The sequence below is a fragment of the Narcine bancroftii genome, chromosome 2 (genome assembly GCF_036971445.1).
Source record: "Narcine bancroftii isolate sNarBan1 chromosome 2, sNarBan1.hap1, whole genome shotgun sequence".
Taxonomy (NCBI): domain Eukaryota; kingdom Metazoa; phylum Chordata; class Chondrichthyes; order Torpediniformes; family Narcinidae; genus Narcine; species Narcine bancroftii.
In genome coordinates this window covers 188,330,675-188,348,519 of record NC_091470.1, presented here as the reverse complement: position 1 = coordinate 188,348,519, position 17,845 = coordinate 188,330,675, and the positions used below count along the sequence as shown (strand labels likewise).

Here is a 17,845-nt window from a genome sequence, read left to right as displayed (position 1 = left end):
CTTACGCTCCTACATCTCATCAACCCCAATATATTCAGGAGCACTACTTTTGCACCTCTGGACTTCTCGAACTAGAGGAATTCTCTCTGGGGTTAGGCAATTCCAAAGTGCCCAGTTCCTCTGAGAAAACAAACTCCTCCTCGTCCCCATCTTATTCTGAAAGATTCAAGATTCCATGCACAAAAAAAAGATTCTTTTGTTGGTTTGCCCTCTAATGGCGCACATTCAAGGCAAGAGAGTCCCAGCAGCCTCCTCCCAATAATCAACAGTAAAACCCCTGGTATCCGGAATCCAAGCAATCGTCAAAAAGAATAGAGGAAAATGAATGTTACAAATTAAAATAAATAAGAAAATAATAGGTTAAAAATGTATGTTTAGAATTGTAAATGTTTTCTCAAGTAACAGAAACCTTTGGTGAAGATGGGAGCAAATATTCCCCAGCAGAGTGCTTTGCTCATAGTAGCTGATTGAATAAAGTTATGTGAAACAGCCATGGCGTCACCCAGGATTTAAATGTGTTTTTTTTTTAATTTAGACAGACAAGCCCTTTCGGCTCACATGCCTACACTGACCAATTCAACCCAAATGACTGCAGATTTTCGTGGTTCACTATATCAGCCAGAGAGCGGTGTCTGGGAGAATTGCACTGGCTGCTGGGGATCTGGGCCCGTAGAAGATCCCCTCCCATCCCAGGACAGGAGCCGGACTCTCCTCTTGGGGAGCAGCACAGGAACCCGCCCCCGCACACCCCGATTGGCTGTTTCCAGGCGCAGGATCCCGCCATCCGCACTCGCGATTGGTTAACTGGGAAACGATTACGGCTTAACATTGGTTGACTGGGAATGATTGGCAGTTAGGACGATCCTTTCGGTGGGAAAGGGACTGGACAAGATGGCGATCGGAGGAAGGATCAATCGGACACTCCAGGTGAATATAGGATAGGAATGGCGGGGGGGGGGGGGTGTGATGAGGGGAGAGAATGGAGAAAATGGAGTAAAAGAGTGAGGGGAATGAATGGGTGATGAGAAAGAGTGGAGGGAATGGAGGTGAGAGTAGGGGATGGGGAGAGAGAGAGTGGGATGGAGGGGGGAGAGAGTGGGATGGAGGGGGGAGAGAGTGGGATGGAGGGGGGAGAGAGTGGGATGGAGGGGGAGAGAGTGTGGGTTGGAGGGGAGAGAGTGGGATGGAGGGGAGAGAGTGGGATGGAGGGGGAGAGAGTGTGGGATGGAGGGGGGAGAGAGTGTGGGATGGAGGGGGGAGAGAGTGTGGGATGGAGGGGGAGAGAGTGGGATGGAGGGGGAGAGAGTGGGATGAAGGGGGGAGAGAATGTGGGATGAAGGGAGGAGGGAGAGGGGGGATGGGGAGAGTGGACGGGAGATGGTTGGAGGGAGACTGGGGGAGGAGAGATTGTGGGAGATGGGGTAGGGGAGAGACAGGACCTCATCCTGCCTACGGGCACCATGACAACTGGCTGTTCACTCTTCCTTTGAAAATTCCATGCAGCCACACCAAAACATCCCAGGGAGCTATGCATATAGGCAGTTCTGTTTGTGTCCACAGAAGCTCTTCTATTTATTCCCTGTTCCATAGAATCCCTTTCCACTATAGCTCTGCTTCTCTTTTTCCTGTGCTCCAGTGTAGCAGAACCTCCCAACATGCCATGATCTTCCTTGTTGGCTGCCGTCCCCATTCGACTCTGCACTCTCTTTCTGCCTGTTTGAGTCCAGTCCTATTCCCAATCTTTCCTTAGGCCCTTAAACTCTCGTGTGGCGAACTCACTCAATGTGTTGTCTGCCATGTCCTCACTATCACTGACGTTCCAAAGTAAACCCATGCTCATCTCCATTGTTGTCATGTGGCCTGTCAGGAGCTGTGGCCAGATATGCATCCCACACGTGTAGTCATCGGGGGTATTGGCAGCCTCCCTGAGTTCCCACATTGCTCAAAAGATTCAAGATTCCTGTATTGTCATGTAATAGTACAGAACATGTAATATTGCACAAAATTGCCTTCTGCCTGCTGTAAGGAAGACAAAGACTTAACCATGAATGTTGCCCGACATCCCTTACAGTAGGAGAGAAAGAGAAGCAAAAGAGAGTCCATTCAGTCATTGAGTGTCTGTGAATTCGCATCCAGTGATCCCACTGTAGCTGCATGGGCACATGTTTGTTCTATCAGTAACCTGAACACCAGATCCAAGCTTCCAATGTGATCAAGAAGCCTTAAGTACCCGGTGCCCTTCTTGCCCTCAGTGTCCTCTTGAATCCCAGTTCTGATACCTGGCTCCCATAATCCAGTCTCCAGTAACCTGCAGCCTGTGTGGGTCTCTCAGCTGCTGAGCCTCTCTCTGGGCCATCCTTGTGGTCACCATCCTCTAGGGTCCTCTTCTCTGTTTCGCCTTCTTAGCGGGGGAGTCTTCTCCCCGATCTGGTGCCCTGTGCCGGCCCGCTGCTCCCTCATGTGCACTCTCTAGCACGGTGCCACCATCTTCATCCCAGAACCCGCAGTCACAGGATTTTAAATAAAACAATGTTGTCTTCATTAACAGGCCGTATAAACAGGCCTCTAAAGCCTGTCTGAAGCTGTCAGCAATAGGACTCGGTTGTAGGACCCTGTGGAGCAGCATTGCATCTCTGCTCCCCACTCTCCCTGGGTCCACACAAGCTGCTCCAGCAGCAGCTTTTTTTGAGGAGGAGGAGGAGGAGGAGCACACTACAAGTCTGAGCTCACCTGCCATAACTCAAAAAATACTTTGAGGAAAAAGTTTCACTAGTTACAAGAATACTGAAAAAGTTCAAAAATCTGAATGCCTGAAATCTGGTTAACCCGAGAATCTGGACTTCTCGAAAACTCTCCGCTTTTCTGTGCATTTGCATCTGCGAATTGCATAAGTGGGGGGGGGGGGGGGGGGCCACTGAAGTACTGCCTAATAATCTGGAGACTTTAAAAATCTGGATGACCCAAATCCACAAGCAGTCCAGAATTCAGGACTTTTACTGTCGTGGAATTAAAAAGTAATCACCTCACTTTTAAAAATACCTTTTGCCTTTCAAGAAACGGAGCAAAAGCCAGAAAGTGAAGAGGAAGAGAGCCACGGTTGGTGCAGTGGTCGACAGGAATCTGATCGCTGTCCATCAGCTGAAGAAGCGATGGTAAGAGAACCACCGGCTTTTGTGCATGTTAGTCTGGGGCTGCAAGTTCCAGTGTCGTGGGCACCAGGAGAGTTGGCTCTCGCTGTTCCCTCATGAAGCTCACTTTCCTAAGGGAAATAAAGTAGAAGTCCAGAAATCCAGGCCACCGAGAATCTGAACTTTGCAAAAACTCTCCAATTTTTAAAATTTAGTGGGTTTTTGTGTGTGCTTGTAAGCACCACAGATACACACAGGCAACAAGTAACCACTTTATTTTTTTTTTAAACTGCCCGATTTGATAAATGAAGCGCGCTGTAAATACTCAAGAATAAACTATCAAAATCTACCTGTTCATTTCTTCTTCATTCCTCCTTAAATTTGAATTTTACAAGTTCTGCCAGAGAATCCGGAAAATTTGGACTAACACAATCCCTGAGCAGTTCGGATTTTTGGACTTCTACTGTAAGTTGAAGTGTTCAGCTGAAACTGTTGCTTGTTGTTTAATTGATGTGAAAATAAAGACGTGGGATCTCTTCAGTCAGAAGACTGTGAATCTTTGCAATTCTCTCTCTTTATCTCCTTTGGCTCTGGGTGCTTGGACCATGTCTATTCCAAGTTGGGAATTGTGACACTTGTGGACACTGAGGGAATCGGTAAGATTCGTTTGGGGTTCAGAAAGAAATTAGTCCAGACACAGGGAATGGATAATAAAGGATTTATTAACATAGAAACAAATAGGCTGGCTACCCCAGCAACACAGTAGCAGATTTGAAGCAATTAACAGCACAAAGCAATTAGCAATTTACAAGCAGTTAGAACCTAAATCCAGCAGCAGCATGGAATCAGAAGCAGTTCCAGGAAGGTGGGGCGGGGGAAACGCAACTGGATTCTGACCCCAGAATAGTTCCGTAGGGAAAGGGGATTCTGACTAGGAGGATACCCTATATGTGGGTTACCTACAGGGGTATACACCCTTCCATACTCCTGATAATTGGGAGCGTGGCTACAATACCAGTATCGGCTGTGTCGACAGTGATACCCTGCTTAGCTAAAGGGATTGCTAGTCCCTTATCTACAACCACATGGCAAAGGGGAGATGCTGGAGTTTACGTCTTTCCCTGCCCTTACCTATAACCACATGGCAAAGAGGAAGTGAAACAGAGGTGCTACAGTTTACATCTTCCCCCTGCTCAGCAGGTGCTGTGAGGTATGGGGTTGTCCAATGGGAGTGTGTGCTCTGGCAGGTGGGCTCACACCTGATTGGCAGGCTGGGTGGTGCCCCAATGTTGATGGACAGCTGGATGTGGCCTCAGGCATAACAGGAGATGGTTACTGTCCATGTAACGGCTTTTAACCAGAATCAGAATTATCATCATGAACAGGTTACAAAATATGTTGTTTTGCATAAGCAATACTGCACGAAAACCAACAAGGTCGGGTCAGATACAGCAATGAGCTCTCTGAACCCTTCTCCATTAACAATGGCGTGAAGCAAGGCTGCGTTCTCGCACCAACCCTCTTTTCAATCTTCTTCAGCATGATGCTGAAACAAGCCATGAAAGACCTCAACAATGAAGACGCTGTTTACATCCAGTACCACACGGATGGCAGTCTTCAATCTGAGGCGCTTGCAAGCTCACACCAAGACACAAGAGCAACTTGTCCGTGAACTACTCTTTGCAGACGATGCCGCTTTAGTTGCCCATTCAGAGCCAGCTCTTCAGCACTTGACGTCCTGTTTTGCGGAAACTGCCAAAATGTTTAGCCTGGAAGTCAGCCTGAAGAAAACTGAGATCCTCCATCAGCCAGCTCCCCACCATGACTACCAGACCCCCCACATCTCCATCGGGCACACAAAACTCAAAACGGTCAACCAGTTTACCTATCTCGGCTGCACCATTTCATCGGATGCAAGGATCGACAACGAGATAGACAACAGACTTGCCAAGGCAAATAGCGCCTTCGGAAGACTACACAAAAGAGTCTGGAAAAACAACCAACTGAAAAACCTCACAAAGATTAGCATATACAGAGCCATTGTCATACCCACGCTCCTGTTCGGCTCTGAATCATGGGTCCTCTACCGACATCACCTACGGCTCCTAGAATGCTTCCACCAGCGTTGTCTCCGCTCCATCCTCAAAATTCATTGGAGCGACTTCATCCCTAACATCGAAGTACTCGAGATGGCAGAGGCTGACAGCATCGAGTCCACGCTGCTGAAGATCCAGCTGCGCTGGGTGGGTCACGTCTCCAGAATGGAGGACCATCGCCTTCCCAAGATCGTGTTATATGGCGAGCTCTCCACTGGCCACCGTGACAGAGGTGCACCAAAGAAGAGGTACAAGGACTGCCTAAAGAAATCTCTTGGTGCGTGCCACATTGACCACCGCCAGTAGGCTGATATCGCCTCAAACCATGCATCTTGGCGCCTCACAGTTCGGCGGGCAGCAACCTCCTTTGAAGAAGACCGCAGAGCCCACCTCACTGACAAAAGACAAAGGAGGAAAAACCCAACACCCAACCCCAACCAACCAATTTTCCCCTGCAACCGCTGCAACCGTGTCTGCCTGTCCCGTATCGGACTTGTCAGCCACAATCGAGTCTGCAGCTGACGTGGACTTTTACCCCCTCCATAAATCTTCGTCCGCGAAGCCAAGCCAAAGATAATACAAAATCGAGACATGTTTTGCGGTTAGGTTGAGACGGTTGTGGGGAATCTGCAGTGCTTTGGAGTATCTCCTTTTCGATTACACTGGACAACAAATTGTCCCTGAACAAAAGGGGGATTACGAAAGACGACTTCAAGCTGAACACAAAGATAATTTCAGATTTGCTGCATCACGTAGGAAGTTGGAGAAACATTAAATGAACTTTTATTGATTTTTGAATGTTTAATCACATAACAATGCTGACACATTGCACTAATTCAACTGACCTAAAAATGTTTTGCCGCTGATTTTCATTTGCATTTAGCATCTGATGCCTCTTGTGTTAGTGTCCAACAATAGTCGGTCAGCACTGATAGATTTCAGTTGCCCTGATACTGCTTTCCCATGGTTGCAATGTCCTGGTGAAACCTTTCACTATGTTTGTCACTGACTGCACCAAGATCAGCGGGGAAGGAGTCCAAGTGTGAATGCAGAAAATGAATTTTCAGTGACATGTTGTACTTCATGGTTTTGTCTGCTTGAAGCATGTGGTTAATTAGCTCTGTAGATGCCAAGAAAGTTCTCGACAACATCTTTAAATGCCTTCCAAGAATGCCCAGGCTTAAGACAACATTGCACTGAGCGCATGACCAGGCATGCTTGGACTGACCAAAACAGCTTGCTTGTTAAAATTACAAAAGCAGATTATATCTAAAAACGGTACATGTTCAAATGATTTTTTTGTGATCAGCAGCCCAAAATACACCCAAGTGTTCAGGAAGTATTTGTTGTCCAGTGTTACTTATTAAAAAGTTACTTGGGGAAACAGCTGATCGGGTGCAGCTCTCTCTCTCTGTAACTGGATTCTGCTTGCCAAGCGAAAATAAAAGGTTTACCTTGTTTCTGTGTCCAGAGTTGTCTTAGAGATTGAGAGTTGTCTGTAAAGTGGTGTGCCACGACAGAGCTATTGCCTCCTTAAAGTGCCCAAGGGCTTGCGGCAGCCACTTTGGCCGACATTTGGGTGACGCTGTCCGAGGCTGTGATCTTGTTTCTCTTTTGCAGTTTGAACAAGAGAGCGGTCATCACACTGTCTGGGAAGCAGAGGAGGAAGTTGCGGAAGCAAATGCAGAACAGTCAGAGGGAGCTCTTTGCGATGGAAGGTACTCATTTAGACATGTATATAGCATGGTAACAGTCCCTTTCGGCCCATGGCACCCAATTACATCCAGTCGACCTACAACACCCATACATTTTTCAATGATTGGAGGAAACCAGAGCACCTGGAGGAAACCCACACAGATATAGGAGAACGTACAAACTCCTTACAGATTCAAATCCCGGTCACTGGCGCTGTAACAGCGATGCTCTAACCACTATGTTAACTGTGCCATCCTTGCTCTGAGAGCATCCTTCTCACTCTCACCTTCCCCTCAATGAGCCACTAAGTTGAGGAGCTGAATACTTGCATAAAGTGCTCAGCAGGGGTGGAAGCGAAGGAGGGCCAGAGTAAGCCTTCTAGGATGCCAAGGACTGTTGTGGCCTCTCAACATGAGGGCATCAGCCTCAGAGTATGTCCTGAAACCTGCCAGTCTTGTTACCGACACTTGCCATAATTGTCCTCACTGCACTCGAGGGCTGGGAGCTCAGCCCACCCCTCCCCCTATACTGACTCCCAGAGCACTGACCTCTACGTCTCAGGCTGAACTGTGGCCTTGACATGTGTTGTCTCTGCTGAGACCTTGGCCCTCCGCATTACTGTCCTGGTCAATGAGGCTGCTTGGCTTTCCCACGCACATCTCTCGACCCACTGCCCAAGTTCTCCTGACAGGATTGACAGTGAAGGCAGCTCTGGGGCCTGAGCTCAGCGAACGTGACTGACCATACAACACACACACACACACACACACACACACACACACACACACACACACACACACACACACACACACACACTTATGATGGCCCACCAACCCTCGACTCAGTGCAGCCACGGTTCTATGCTATAAGGGACACTAATTAAATGCTCCCAACCTTTTAACAGTGCACATCTTACCAATGGTTTCTCCAGTGCCCTTCCATGTTTCTAGGCCTAGAGTGAAGCAGGGTGGTCCCAAGCTGGCAAGGAGACAGAACAAAGAAAACATGGCACCTTTATAGTAATGGAGGGTCCAGCCCAGCTCATTAGGGGAAAATTGCTCAGTGCCATTTACAACAGCCAATGGGAGTTTTTCACTCCCTCCCCTTCCTCATCCTAACTACAATTCCTGCGTGGGAATTAATTCAGGACACCAGCTGTTCTTCTACAGTGTAAGTTTTATTTAATTGCAGCATATAAACAAATTCTTCTAAGGTTTATGGTTATAAAGTGTTTAGCCTTTTATACATTGGTTCTGTTACATTTGCTACCTCTTTTGTATTTATGGTTTTCACTACCTGCAACAAAGTGGAACTCAAAAAAGCTATATTGTTTACAGAGTGAACACACCAGCATTGCGGATAGCATGGGAAGCATACACTGTTGAACCCCGAATAGGATCTCCCTCTGGCTGATGGAGAACCTGTTCCTCAATAATGTTCCACTCTGGCAAGAAGTGATCCTAATTAATCGGTTATGCAGGATACAACTGGCAATAACCACATCAGACACGAAAGCCGTATTGATGTCCTGTCGTTTGCTCAAACACCTCCAATGACATTCTCCACCACGGGCCGTGCCAAGCTCAGACACTGGTTGAATTTGTGCTTCTGCTGATTGAGAGCTCGGTGTTGCGTGAAAATTCCTGAGGGGGAAGGCAGGGTCCCCAACCATTTGTGCTGGGGATTTCCACGTCATCAACACGCATGGATAACTGTACCCAGTGCAAACCAGAGGTGTGAGAATCCCATACAGCTCACCTTGGGTCTATACATACACACATTTGTGACCATTCAGGGCACATGTCGCAAAGGAACACATGAGCTACGCTCACATCACTGTCCAGTGAGGTATATTTACTTACTTCCTGTGGGAACAGATACCCGCCTGCATCCTCAGCCTTTCTGTAAATGGTTGAGTTGGCTAAAGCTCAAGCATCGTGGGTGAGGCCAGGCCAGCCCACATACACGCCGGTAAAGCTGAAACCACAAAAGCATAATGTATTGATTGTCAATACCCAAGACACTAATTAGCGCAGACTGACAATTTTAACAAAGTCAAGATGTTCCTTACTGGCACCTCGTGGTCAACAGCAGCTTGAAGAATGATGGAGTGCCACCCCTTACGGTTGTAGTAGGATTATTTGTCCTCCGGTGGGGCAGTGATGGGAATATGTTGTGCCATTGATAGCACCAGCACACATTGGATAATTTTTCCTCTGCAAACCCGTTGATCGTCTCCTGGAGGCGTGCACCTCTTGGCAGCTCTATGAAACGTTTCATGAGGGTTGACCTCAAAGCAAGAGTCACTTGTAATTCACACAGTGAATATTACCAAAAAGAATGCCGATGGATTGATATTCACATGGGGTAGCATACCACCACAAAGCAATGGCATGTCAGATAGTAATGGGTCAGAAAGCTGATGAATTGCTCAGGACCAGGTAACCAAATCCCCAGACGGTCAAACTGAAGAGATGCTGAAATATGGTGGTGAGATTAAGGAATGGCCTTGTTCTTATTCACTCAAATGGCTGAATGAGCTGCTGTTTTTAGTGTTTAAATGTTCTAGGATTACTCTTCCCTTTCTCTACATGGAAGACTGGTCTGAACTCAGAAACTCCCTTCATTTCGGTTATAAACTGTGATTCCCTAGTTCTAAATTTTTCCATCAAGGAAACACCCTCCCCAAGTGCACACTGGATCTTGTAGTGTGTCAGTCGACCTCTCACATTCACCTGCTGATACGAGCCAACCTTCACTTACTTGAAGCCACCTTCTCCAGGCATTGGCCTAGCAGCAGCTCCTTGAACTGCTTCCAATGCCTTAAGTTAAAAGTTCCTTTTATTGTCACGTACTAATAAATAAAAATAATATATATGATATACATCAACTTTTCTCTGCTGTAAGGCAAACAAAGAGTCACCTTGAGCATTGCCCGGCGCCCATAACAATAAAAGAGAAGCCATAGAGAATCCCTTCAGAGTCACTGAATGTCCGTGGATTCTCCTCCAGCCTTTGCGGCCGTACAGACTCCTGAACTAACACTGCTTGTTGCATGTTCCTTGCCTTCAGAGCCTTGTACGCTTCTGTTTCCTGTTCATCAACCAGTTTGAAATCCACACGTTTTTGTATAAACCTTTTAGTACCAAAGTTATAGGGAGACACAGGACCGTGAAGGGGATGTACCAGGCACGCACAGCTGGTACCAGGGGCTGAAAGGCCTTCCCCCGCTCCAAATATCATTCAGCCTCCTAGTCCAATTCTCTGCATCCATTCAATTGGCTTCTGCTCGAGTGTTTTGATCATGTTTCTCTCCTTGATATTGCTAGTTGAATCTGCTCCACAAGGGACCAGGCAGGAAACCGGCACAAAGGCAAAGAACGGAGAGACTGTGCAAAAAGTAGAGGTGTTAAGCGTGGAAATGAAGGAGCAAGAGGGCACGCCGCAACCCGTGTGAAAAGGCAGGACTGTAGCTGGCTGACCCCATTAAAGGATCATGAACCCCTGCGGCTTGCCATCACTAAACCCGATTTTTGCTATGTCCCTCTCACTCTCTCTGTCTCTTTGATTCCCATCCAAATGGCTGTGGACATTAAACAGTGATTGTAAATAGAAAATAAAAAGACATTTCTTCAAGTGACAGCAGTGAAACATGGAAGTCAAAACATATTGCTGGAGAAACTCAGCAGGTTACACATAACCAACATTTCAGGCTTTGAGCCCTTCATCAAGGTCTGAGCAAAATGTAGGCAGGCGCCTGTATAAAATAGTGGGGTGGGGGAGGAGCATGGTCCCACAGGCAAGAGGTAGTAGGTGGATAAGGCAGGGGGACACACCTGCAAACAGAGAGGGGATGGCTCTGCGAATGGAGGGGTAGAGAGTGGAGAGCTGGAGGAAAGGAAAGAGAGGGGAGGGATGGAGAATGGGGAGTGCTCTAGCAGAAAGCGGAAAAGCCAATGTTAATGACTCCTCAACCACAAACTCAATCAGGAGCTCATTTTAGGACTCTTTTGCACTTTATTGATTTTTTAAAATTCTCTTAGTATTGCAATTTGTTTATCTGTTTACAGTTCTTTGTTTACATGTATACGTTGTGTAGAGTTTTTTTTTGCACTGCCAAATTGGTAATTTTGCCTTGCCCACAGACAAAAGGAATCTCAAGGTTGTGTGAGACGTCATGTATGTACTCTGACAATAAATCTGAATCTAATCTATCTCCAACCGGGTGGCATTAGATTCAGATTTATTGTCAAGAGTACATACATGACATCACATACAACCCTGAGATTCCTTTTGTCTGTGGGCAAGGCAAAATTACCACATTGGCAATGCAAAAAAAAACTTCTACACAGCGTATACATGTGAACAAACAAAGAACTGTAAACAGATAAAGCAAACAAATTGCAATACTGAGAGAATTTAAAAAATCAATAAAGTGCAAAAGTAAGAGTCCTAAAATGAGCTCCTGATTGAGTTTGTGGTTGAGGAGTCTGATGGTGGAGGGGTAAGCAGCTGTTCCTGAATCTGCTGGTGTGAATCTTATGGCTCTTTCCTGATGGCAACAGTGAGAACAGAGTGTATGCTGGGTGATGTGGATCCTTGATGGTTGCTGCTACTCTCCGACGGCAGTGCTCCCTGTAGATTTTCTCAATAGTGGGGAGGGTCTTGCCTGTGATGTCCTGAGCTGTATCCCCTACCCTTTGGAAGGCTTTACACTCCGGGGATTGGTGTCCCCATACCAGACCATGATGCAGCCGGTCAGCACACTTTCCACCACATCTCTAGAAATTTGCCAGGGTTACTGATGTCATACCAAACCTCTGCAAATTCCCTAGGAAGGAGAGGTGCTGACGTGCTTTATTTGTGGTGCCATTAGTGTGTTGGGTCCAGAAAAGATCCTCTGAGCTAGTGATTTCCAATAACTTAAATGTGCTCACCCTCTCCACCTCTGATCCTCCAATAAACGCTGGATTTATACCTCTGGCTTTCCAGTCTTGAACCCAACAAAGAGCCTTCATTTTGGTTGTTGTTGGTGCACTATTCAGCCAAGTTTTCAACCTCCCTCCTGTTTGCTGACTCATCACTTTTATTCAACATACTACTGTGATATCTGGAAAATTTGTAGATGGTGTTAAGTGTTGCTCCTCCAATATATAGGTGGGCTTGGTTTGGCAGTGCATAAGGCCATGGACAGACGTGTTGACACAGGAGCATTTGTTTACGGCATCCACCTGTATTATGATCTTACCAGATAGCTTAAGGAGTGAGCCTGCAATTAAAGCAGCCATACTACCAGCTCCTGTGAAGTTAATTAGTTCTTACTCGGTCACTGGGAGGAGCTGCGGGCACACAGATCAACCATGCCTGCTGGTTTTACACCCACTTACTTCTCTCTGAGAGTTATTCTGTAACATTTCACATCCATGCACTTTTAGAACACAGCAGCACACGTTTAATATTTAAATGGCAAGCGACTTCAGCATGCTGCCATGGAAAAGGACTTGGGAATGCTTGTGCACGAATCGCAAAAGGTTGGTTTGTGCGTGCAGCAGGTTATCAAAAAGGCAAGTGGAATGTTGCTAGAGGGATTAAATTTAGCAGCAGGGTTGTTATGCTTCAACTGTACAAGGTGAGACTGCATCCGGAGTACTGTGTGCAGTTCTGGTCTTGAGGAAGGATGTAATGGCTTTGGAAGCGGTGCTGAGGCTAGATTGATTCCATGAGAAGAGATTGAGTTAACTGGGACTGTACTCCTTGGAATTTTTGATGAATGAGAGGGGATAAGAAACATAAAAACGATTAAAGACATAATAAGATTGAAGTCGGTAAGTTGTTACCATTGGTGGGGAAGGCCAGAACTAGGGGACAGCCTCAAGATTCAGGGTTGTAGATTTAGGAAGGAGATGAGGAGGAACTGCTTATCCCAGAGGGTGGTGAATCTGGAATTTGCTGACCATTGAAGCAGTGGAAGTGATAAAATATTTAAGACAAGGCTGGATAGATTTCTACATAGTCAGGGAATTAAGAAATAGGGGGAAATGAGCCAGCCTATCATTAGATCAGCCATGATTACACTGAATGGCAGAGGCTCAACGGACCGGATGGTCTCCCTCCTGCTGCTATTTCTTCTCATGTTCTAAAAGCAACAAGCAGCAACTCTTGCTAAGCTGTAAATGATAAACATTTACAAATAATAATGATAAAAGGCATGCATGATAAACAACAGAAACCGTATGCAACATGCTGAGCTAAATTATCTTGGAACCAGTGCATCAGATAGAAATTGCACGATCCTGCCACATTTATTGAACGAGACCAGACACAAACAGTACAGGTGTAAGAGCAAGACTGCAGGTCCAAGATCAGAATTTTTGTTACAATTTTTAAAACCTTTTATTTGTAGCACAGTAGAAGATTCAAGTAAAAACACACTGCAATGCTGGAGGAACTCAGCTGGTCTCGCAGCGGAGGTCAAGATATAATGTCGACATTTCGGGCCAGAGCCCTTCTTCAAGGAATAAGCTAAACAGCAGGAAGGCATCAGAATAAAGATTGAAGATTGGTTGGGGTGGGGGGGTGGGGTGAGCGAGTCCTGACCAACAAAAGGTGTTAATTGGATAAGAGGAGAGGTGAGAATTGATTTTGGCTCTGTGAAAGGAGACAGAAGGAAAAGGGAAGAGAGAGAGAACTGGGGGGAAAGTGAGGAGGTTTAACGAAAACTGGAGCAGTCGATGTTAACGCCATCCGGTTGGAGGGTAGAAGATTTAAACCCGTGTTGCTCAATAACTAATCTACAACCCTTTACAGGTCTTGTGGAGAATGTACAAACTCCTCATAGACAGCGGCAGATTCGAATCCGGGTCGCTGGCACTGTAATAGCGTCCACTCCAACAAATGGAGGGAACAGCAGAGAAATTTTGTTGAATAAGTCGTGGCTTTTCGATTTGCTTCTTCCTCTGGAACCACAGTCGGTCTCGCTCTTGAAATATGGATGGAGGAGAGGGCAAAATACTGATGATGTTAACTGGTTGAGTTTTGCTGGTGGCTCACTCATAACTCTGGTGTCTCGTCCCCTGGCTCTGATAGCCACAGTGCTAGCTGCTCCAGGTGTCGGAAGATGCTTGACCAGTTGGTGATGTACCAGATCTTGTATACAATCTCCAACGTGAGGACCAGCAGCAAAAGGGCCAGGAAGCAGAGGAACACCCGGTCGGCATAGTAGATTACCTTGTTTTTGATAGGCAGGCTCTGAGTGGACGGGGCTGGTCTTAATCCCCCTCATCCTCGCCGAAGACCGAGTCCTCACTGTCCTCTGGCTCGTCCATATTTGCCACCTGCCCCCACGCCCGGGCTGGGTTTCACGCCAAAGGTTTAAACTCCTGGAGGAGACCAGCAGCTGCCTCTCACACGGACACTTGGTTTCGTGTCAGAGCTGGTGTGAGAAGATTGTGATGCTGCGTCATCAGGTCAGCACGAGTCAGCAGGTATAAAGCTGCTTAATCCACCCTGGAATTATTCCTGGCTGACAGCTCAAGTTTGTCCGCAGCAGGTTTCTAGTCAGAGAATTGGATAACTCATTGAAAATAGTTGGGCTCAAACCCACAGACTTGTGGCGTCACCAACCTTCCTGTTCTGACTTCCCCCCACCCAGTGTCCCTCAGTCATGCCTTTGTTCAAGTTAATTTTTTAAATAAAATTGTGGACATTATTTTAAATTATAAATTAGTGGATACAGCTCAAGATATCACAGGCATAAGCTTCCCCACCATTGAGAACATCTACAAGGAACACTGCAGTCAGCAAGCAGGAGCAATCATCACGGATCCACACCACCCAGCACACGCTCTGTTCTCACTGCTGCCGTCAGGAAAAAGGTATTGGTGCTACAAGACTCGCACCACCTGGTTCAGGAACTGCTGCTACCCCTCCACCATCAGACCCCTCAATGACAAACTTAATCAGGGACTCATTTAAGGACTTTTATTCTTGCAATTTATTGATTTTTTAAAAAAAAATCTGTATGGCAGAGTCAATTTGTTTACATTTCTTTATCTGTATACAGTTCTTTATTTATGTCTGAACATTGTGTAGTTTTTTTTTTGCACTACCGATAAGTTGTAATTCTGCCTTGCCCGCAGGAAAAAGAATGTCAGGGTTGTATGTACTCTGACAATAAATAAATGTGAAATCTGACCAAGAGCATGGTAACTGGCCCATCTGGCCTGCAAATTGGAGGAATGAGACCTCATATTCCATCTGGGCATCTTCCAAATGGATGGTATTGTAGCCGCGCGCTACTCGAAAGAAAGACACACACACACACAAGTGCAGTCAAGTTAAGCTCTGTATTTTTAGGGGCACAATGACCCGCAATGCAAAGGCGGGTTTCACATACGTGGGTACCCTCTTGCATGTTAATCCCTTCTTCCCCGCGCGCTTGTCCCTGTCTATTGGGACCAGTGCCATTTTGGGGTTGCTGGCCCTTAAGCTGCCCTTGCCATTCGTCCACCGTTTCACTTGCTAGGGCCAGTGCTGCTGCATGGTCTGCTCGCTTTTAGGTGCGCTCGCTGCCAGGAGTGCCAGTTTGATCGGTGCGGCGGTGGGCCACCACAATATTAACATTGACTTTTCTATTAGCCCCTAACATATCCTCCCCTCTGCCTGCTTCCTTTTCCTGTCTCCTTTTCTGAGTCAACTCTCTTCCTATTCATAATCCAATTAACACCTTTTGTCTGTTGGTCTTTTAACACTGATTTAATTTAATTTTAATTTAATTTTTTTAATTGAGACATGCTGCACCCTAACCTGCCTTTTGGGCCCACCAGCCCATAATGCCCAATTACACCCCATTGACCTACAATCACCATACACTTTTGAATGGTGGGAGGTAAAATAAGCGTCCCTGATTGGGGAAAACAAAATGCTTCAAAATACTAAGAGAAATGGAGGCTTGGCATTACCTAATTTGAGACTTTATTACTGGGCAGCAAACATTAGATATATCATTATTTGGCCACGAGTATTCAGAAGGATTGACTTAAAGATGAAATCTATTAAAAGACATTCTCTTATCTCAATACTTGGAATACATATGCCTTTTTCACTCTCCAAACTAACTGATAATTTGGTAGTTAGACACTGCATATTTGGTTCCAATTTCAAAAGCATTTTGGTTATAGATGTTTATTAATTAGTCCAATTTTACATAATTATTTTTTTCAACACAATGGTCTAGGTTAGGTATTCTATCTTTCTTGGACTTGTATATAGACCAAAACCTTGTCTCTTTTGAGCATTTATCTGCCAAATTTAAATGACCAAATCAACATGTCTTTCGCTATTTATAGATTAGGAGTTTAAGAAACTCCTTAACATTGAGGTTTCCCCAAGACATAGATTTTAATCTTATCTGGGAAGAATATAATTTTAGACCTTATCAGAAAGGACAGTTTTCAGCCCTTTATGAACTACTTTCAAGATTTAGCTTTAGTTCTTTATCTAACATTTGGAAAGTTTGGAACATGACTTTCAGCAACTATTTGCTGAAGATACACAGGATTCTATTTTGAAACATACAATCATCCTCTCTGTGCTCAATGTTCCTTATTACAATTTAAAGTAGTCCATAAGGCTCACTACTCCAAAGTTCAATGAGCTAAATTTTACCCCAATAGATCCTCTAAATGTGATAAATGTACAACTCAGGAAGGTACTTTATATCATCTGTTCTGGCGACGTCCCTCCCTTTGTAACTACCGGGAAAGTGGTACTGACTGCATTATCTTTAATTCTTGATATAAATCTCTCTAACCCCTTTTATTCCTATTTTTGGAATGAATGGACCAACAGCCTTAATTTTGATTCCTATCTCAATCCTGTGTGTTTGCTTTAGCTTCCCTGATCACAAGAAGTCTCATTTTGTTGCGGTGGAAAGATGTTGCTCCTCTCACATGGACACCATGGCTATTGGATTTTGAAAATTAGACATTCAATTACTAAAACTAGTAAAAAAATCTTTTAGGATTCTTTTTTGAATTATTTTCAAAATTTATAGATCAATTATTTTTGCTTTTTATTAAAAATCTTCATTTTCTGAACCGTTTAGTATTGAAATTAGTAGTTGACACGTGGGTTTGATTGTAATCACTCAGATAATAGGTTGGAGTTAAAAATTACATTATCATTTTTTTTCCTTTTTTATCGACAACATGGATTATATGTATCTTGTTTACTATCTACGATTTAATTTACTTTTACCTGAAGTTTTTATCACATATATCTACGTATTTGAAATTATTATTTTCCCAGAAACAAATAAAAAGATTGAAAAAGAGCGGTGGGAGGAAACCCACACAGATTCGAACCCCGGTCACTATTTACCCCAGTAATAGTGCTGCGCTCCAAGCTAATAGTGTCGCTCTTTATTTTAACTCATATCTTGATGAAGGGCTCAGTCCCAAAATGCCGGTAACATATCTATACCTCCTATGGGCTTGGTGAGACCTGCTGAATCCCTAGATTTCTCTAGTACACACACAATCACATGACATAGCACTTAAAAATCACATGGATACTTACAGATATCATTTAAAATAAATACGTAAATATGTGGAATTTTTTTTACTCAGTTAAAGGATACTGTTCAACAATCTCACAGCCTGGGTGAGAAAGGTGTTTCCCAGCCTGGCAGTCTGGATTTTGATGCACCTGTACCTCCTCATTGATGGTAATGTGTCAAAGATACTGCGTTAAAATGCACAGAAATTGCTGGAGGAACCCAGTCGGTATTGCAGAATCTATAGGAGCCTCTTTGGCCCCGAGCCCTTGTTCAAAAGCAAAGAACAGGAAGGAGTTGGATATAGATTGGAGAGAGAGAAAGGAGGAAGAATGGCAGGGAGAGGAGTTCAGACCATTGGACAAAAGGTG

General features: G+C 45.2%; 1 protein-coding gene across 2 annotated transcripts; it reads left to right on the top strand.

The window, feature by feature from the left end:
- The first annotated feature begins 533 nt into the window (after positions 1–533).
- LOC138754807 (uncharacterized protein C11orf98 homolog) lies at positions 534–10,555 on the top strand. 2 transcript variants are annotated; one of them, XR_011351934.1, is made up of 5 exons: positions 534–927; positions 3,055–3,152; positions 6,845–6,942; positions 8,257–9,409; positions 10,249–10,337. XR_011351934.1 is itself a non-coding variant. In XM_069919650.1 (4 exons), the coding sequence occupies exons 1-4, from the start codon at positions 892–894 to the stop codon at positions 10,374–10,376; spliced, it is 360 nt and encodes a 119-aa protein (XP_069775751.1). In that variant the 5' UTR covers positions 539–891; the 3' UTR covers positions 10,377–10,555. The 2 variants fall into 2 exon arrangements, 1 of the variants encoding a protein (XP_069775751.1); XM_069919650.1 differs by lacking the exon at positions 8,257–9,409 and having other exon boundaries at positions 539–927; positions 10,249–10,555.
- Positions 10,556–17,845: the final 7,290 nt, after the last annotated feature.

Excerpts from the sequence above, each read along its gene's own strand:
- LOC138754807 (XM_069919650.1), top strand. The coding sequence starts at position 892 with ATGGCGATCGGAGGAAGGATCAATCGGACACTCCAG. Across the intron at positions 3,153-6,844 it reads CATCAGCTGAAGAAGCGATG|TTTGAACAAGAGAGCGGTCA; the intron begins GTAAGAGAACCA and ends TCTCTTTTGCAG. Across the intron at positions 6,943-10,248 it reads GGAGCTCTTTGCGATGGAAG|TTGAATCTGCTCCACAAGGG; the intron begins GTACTCATTTAG and ends TGATATTGCTAG.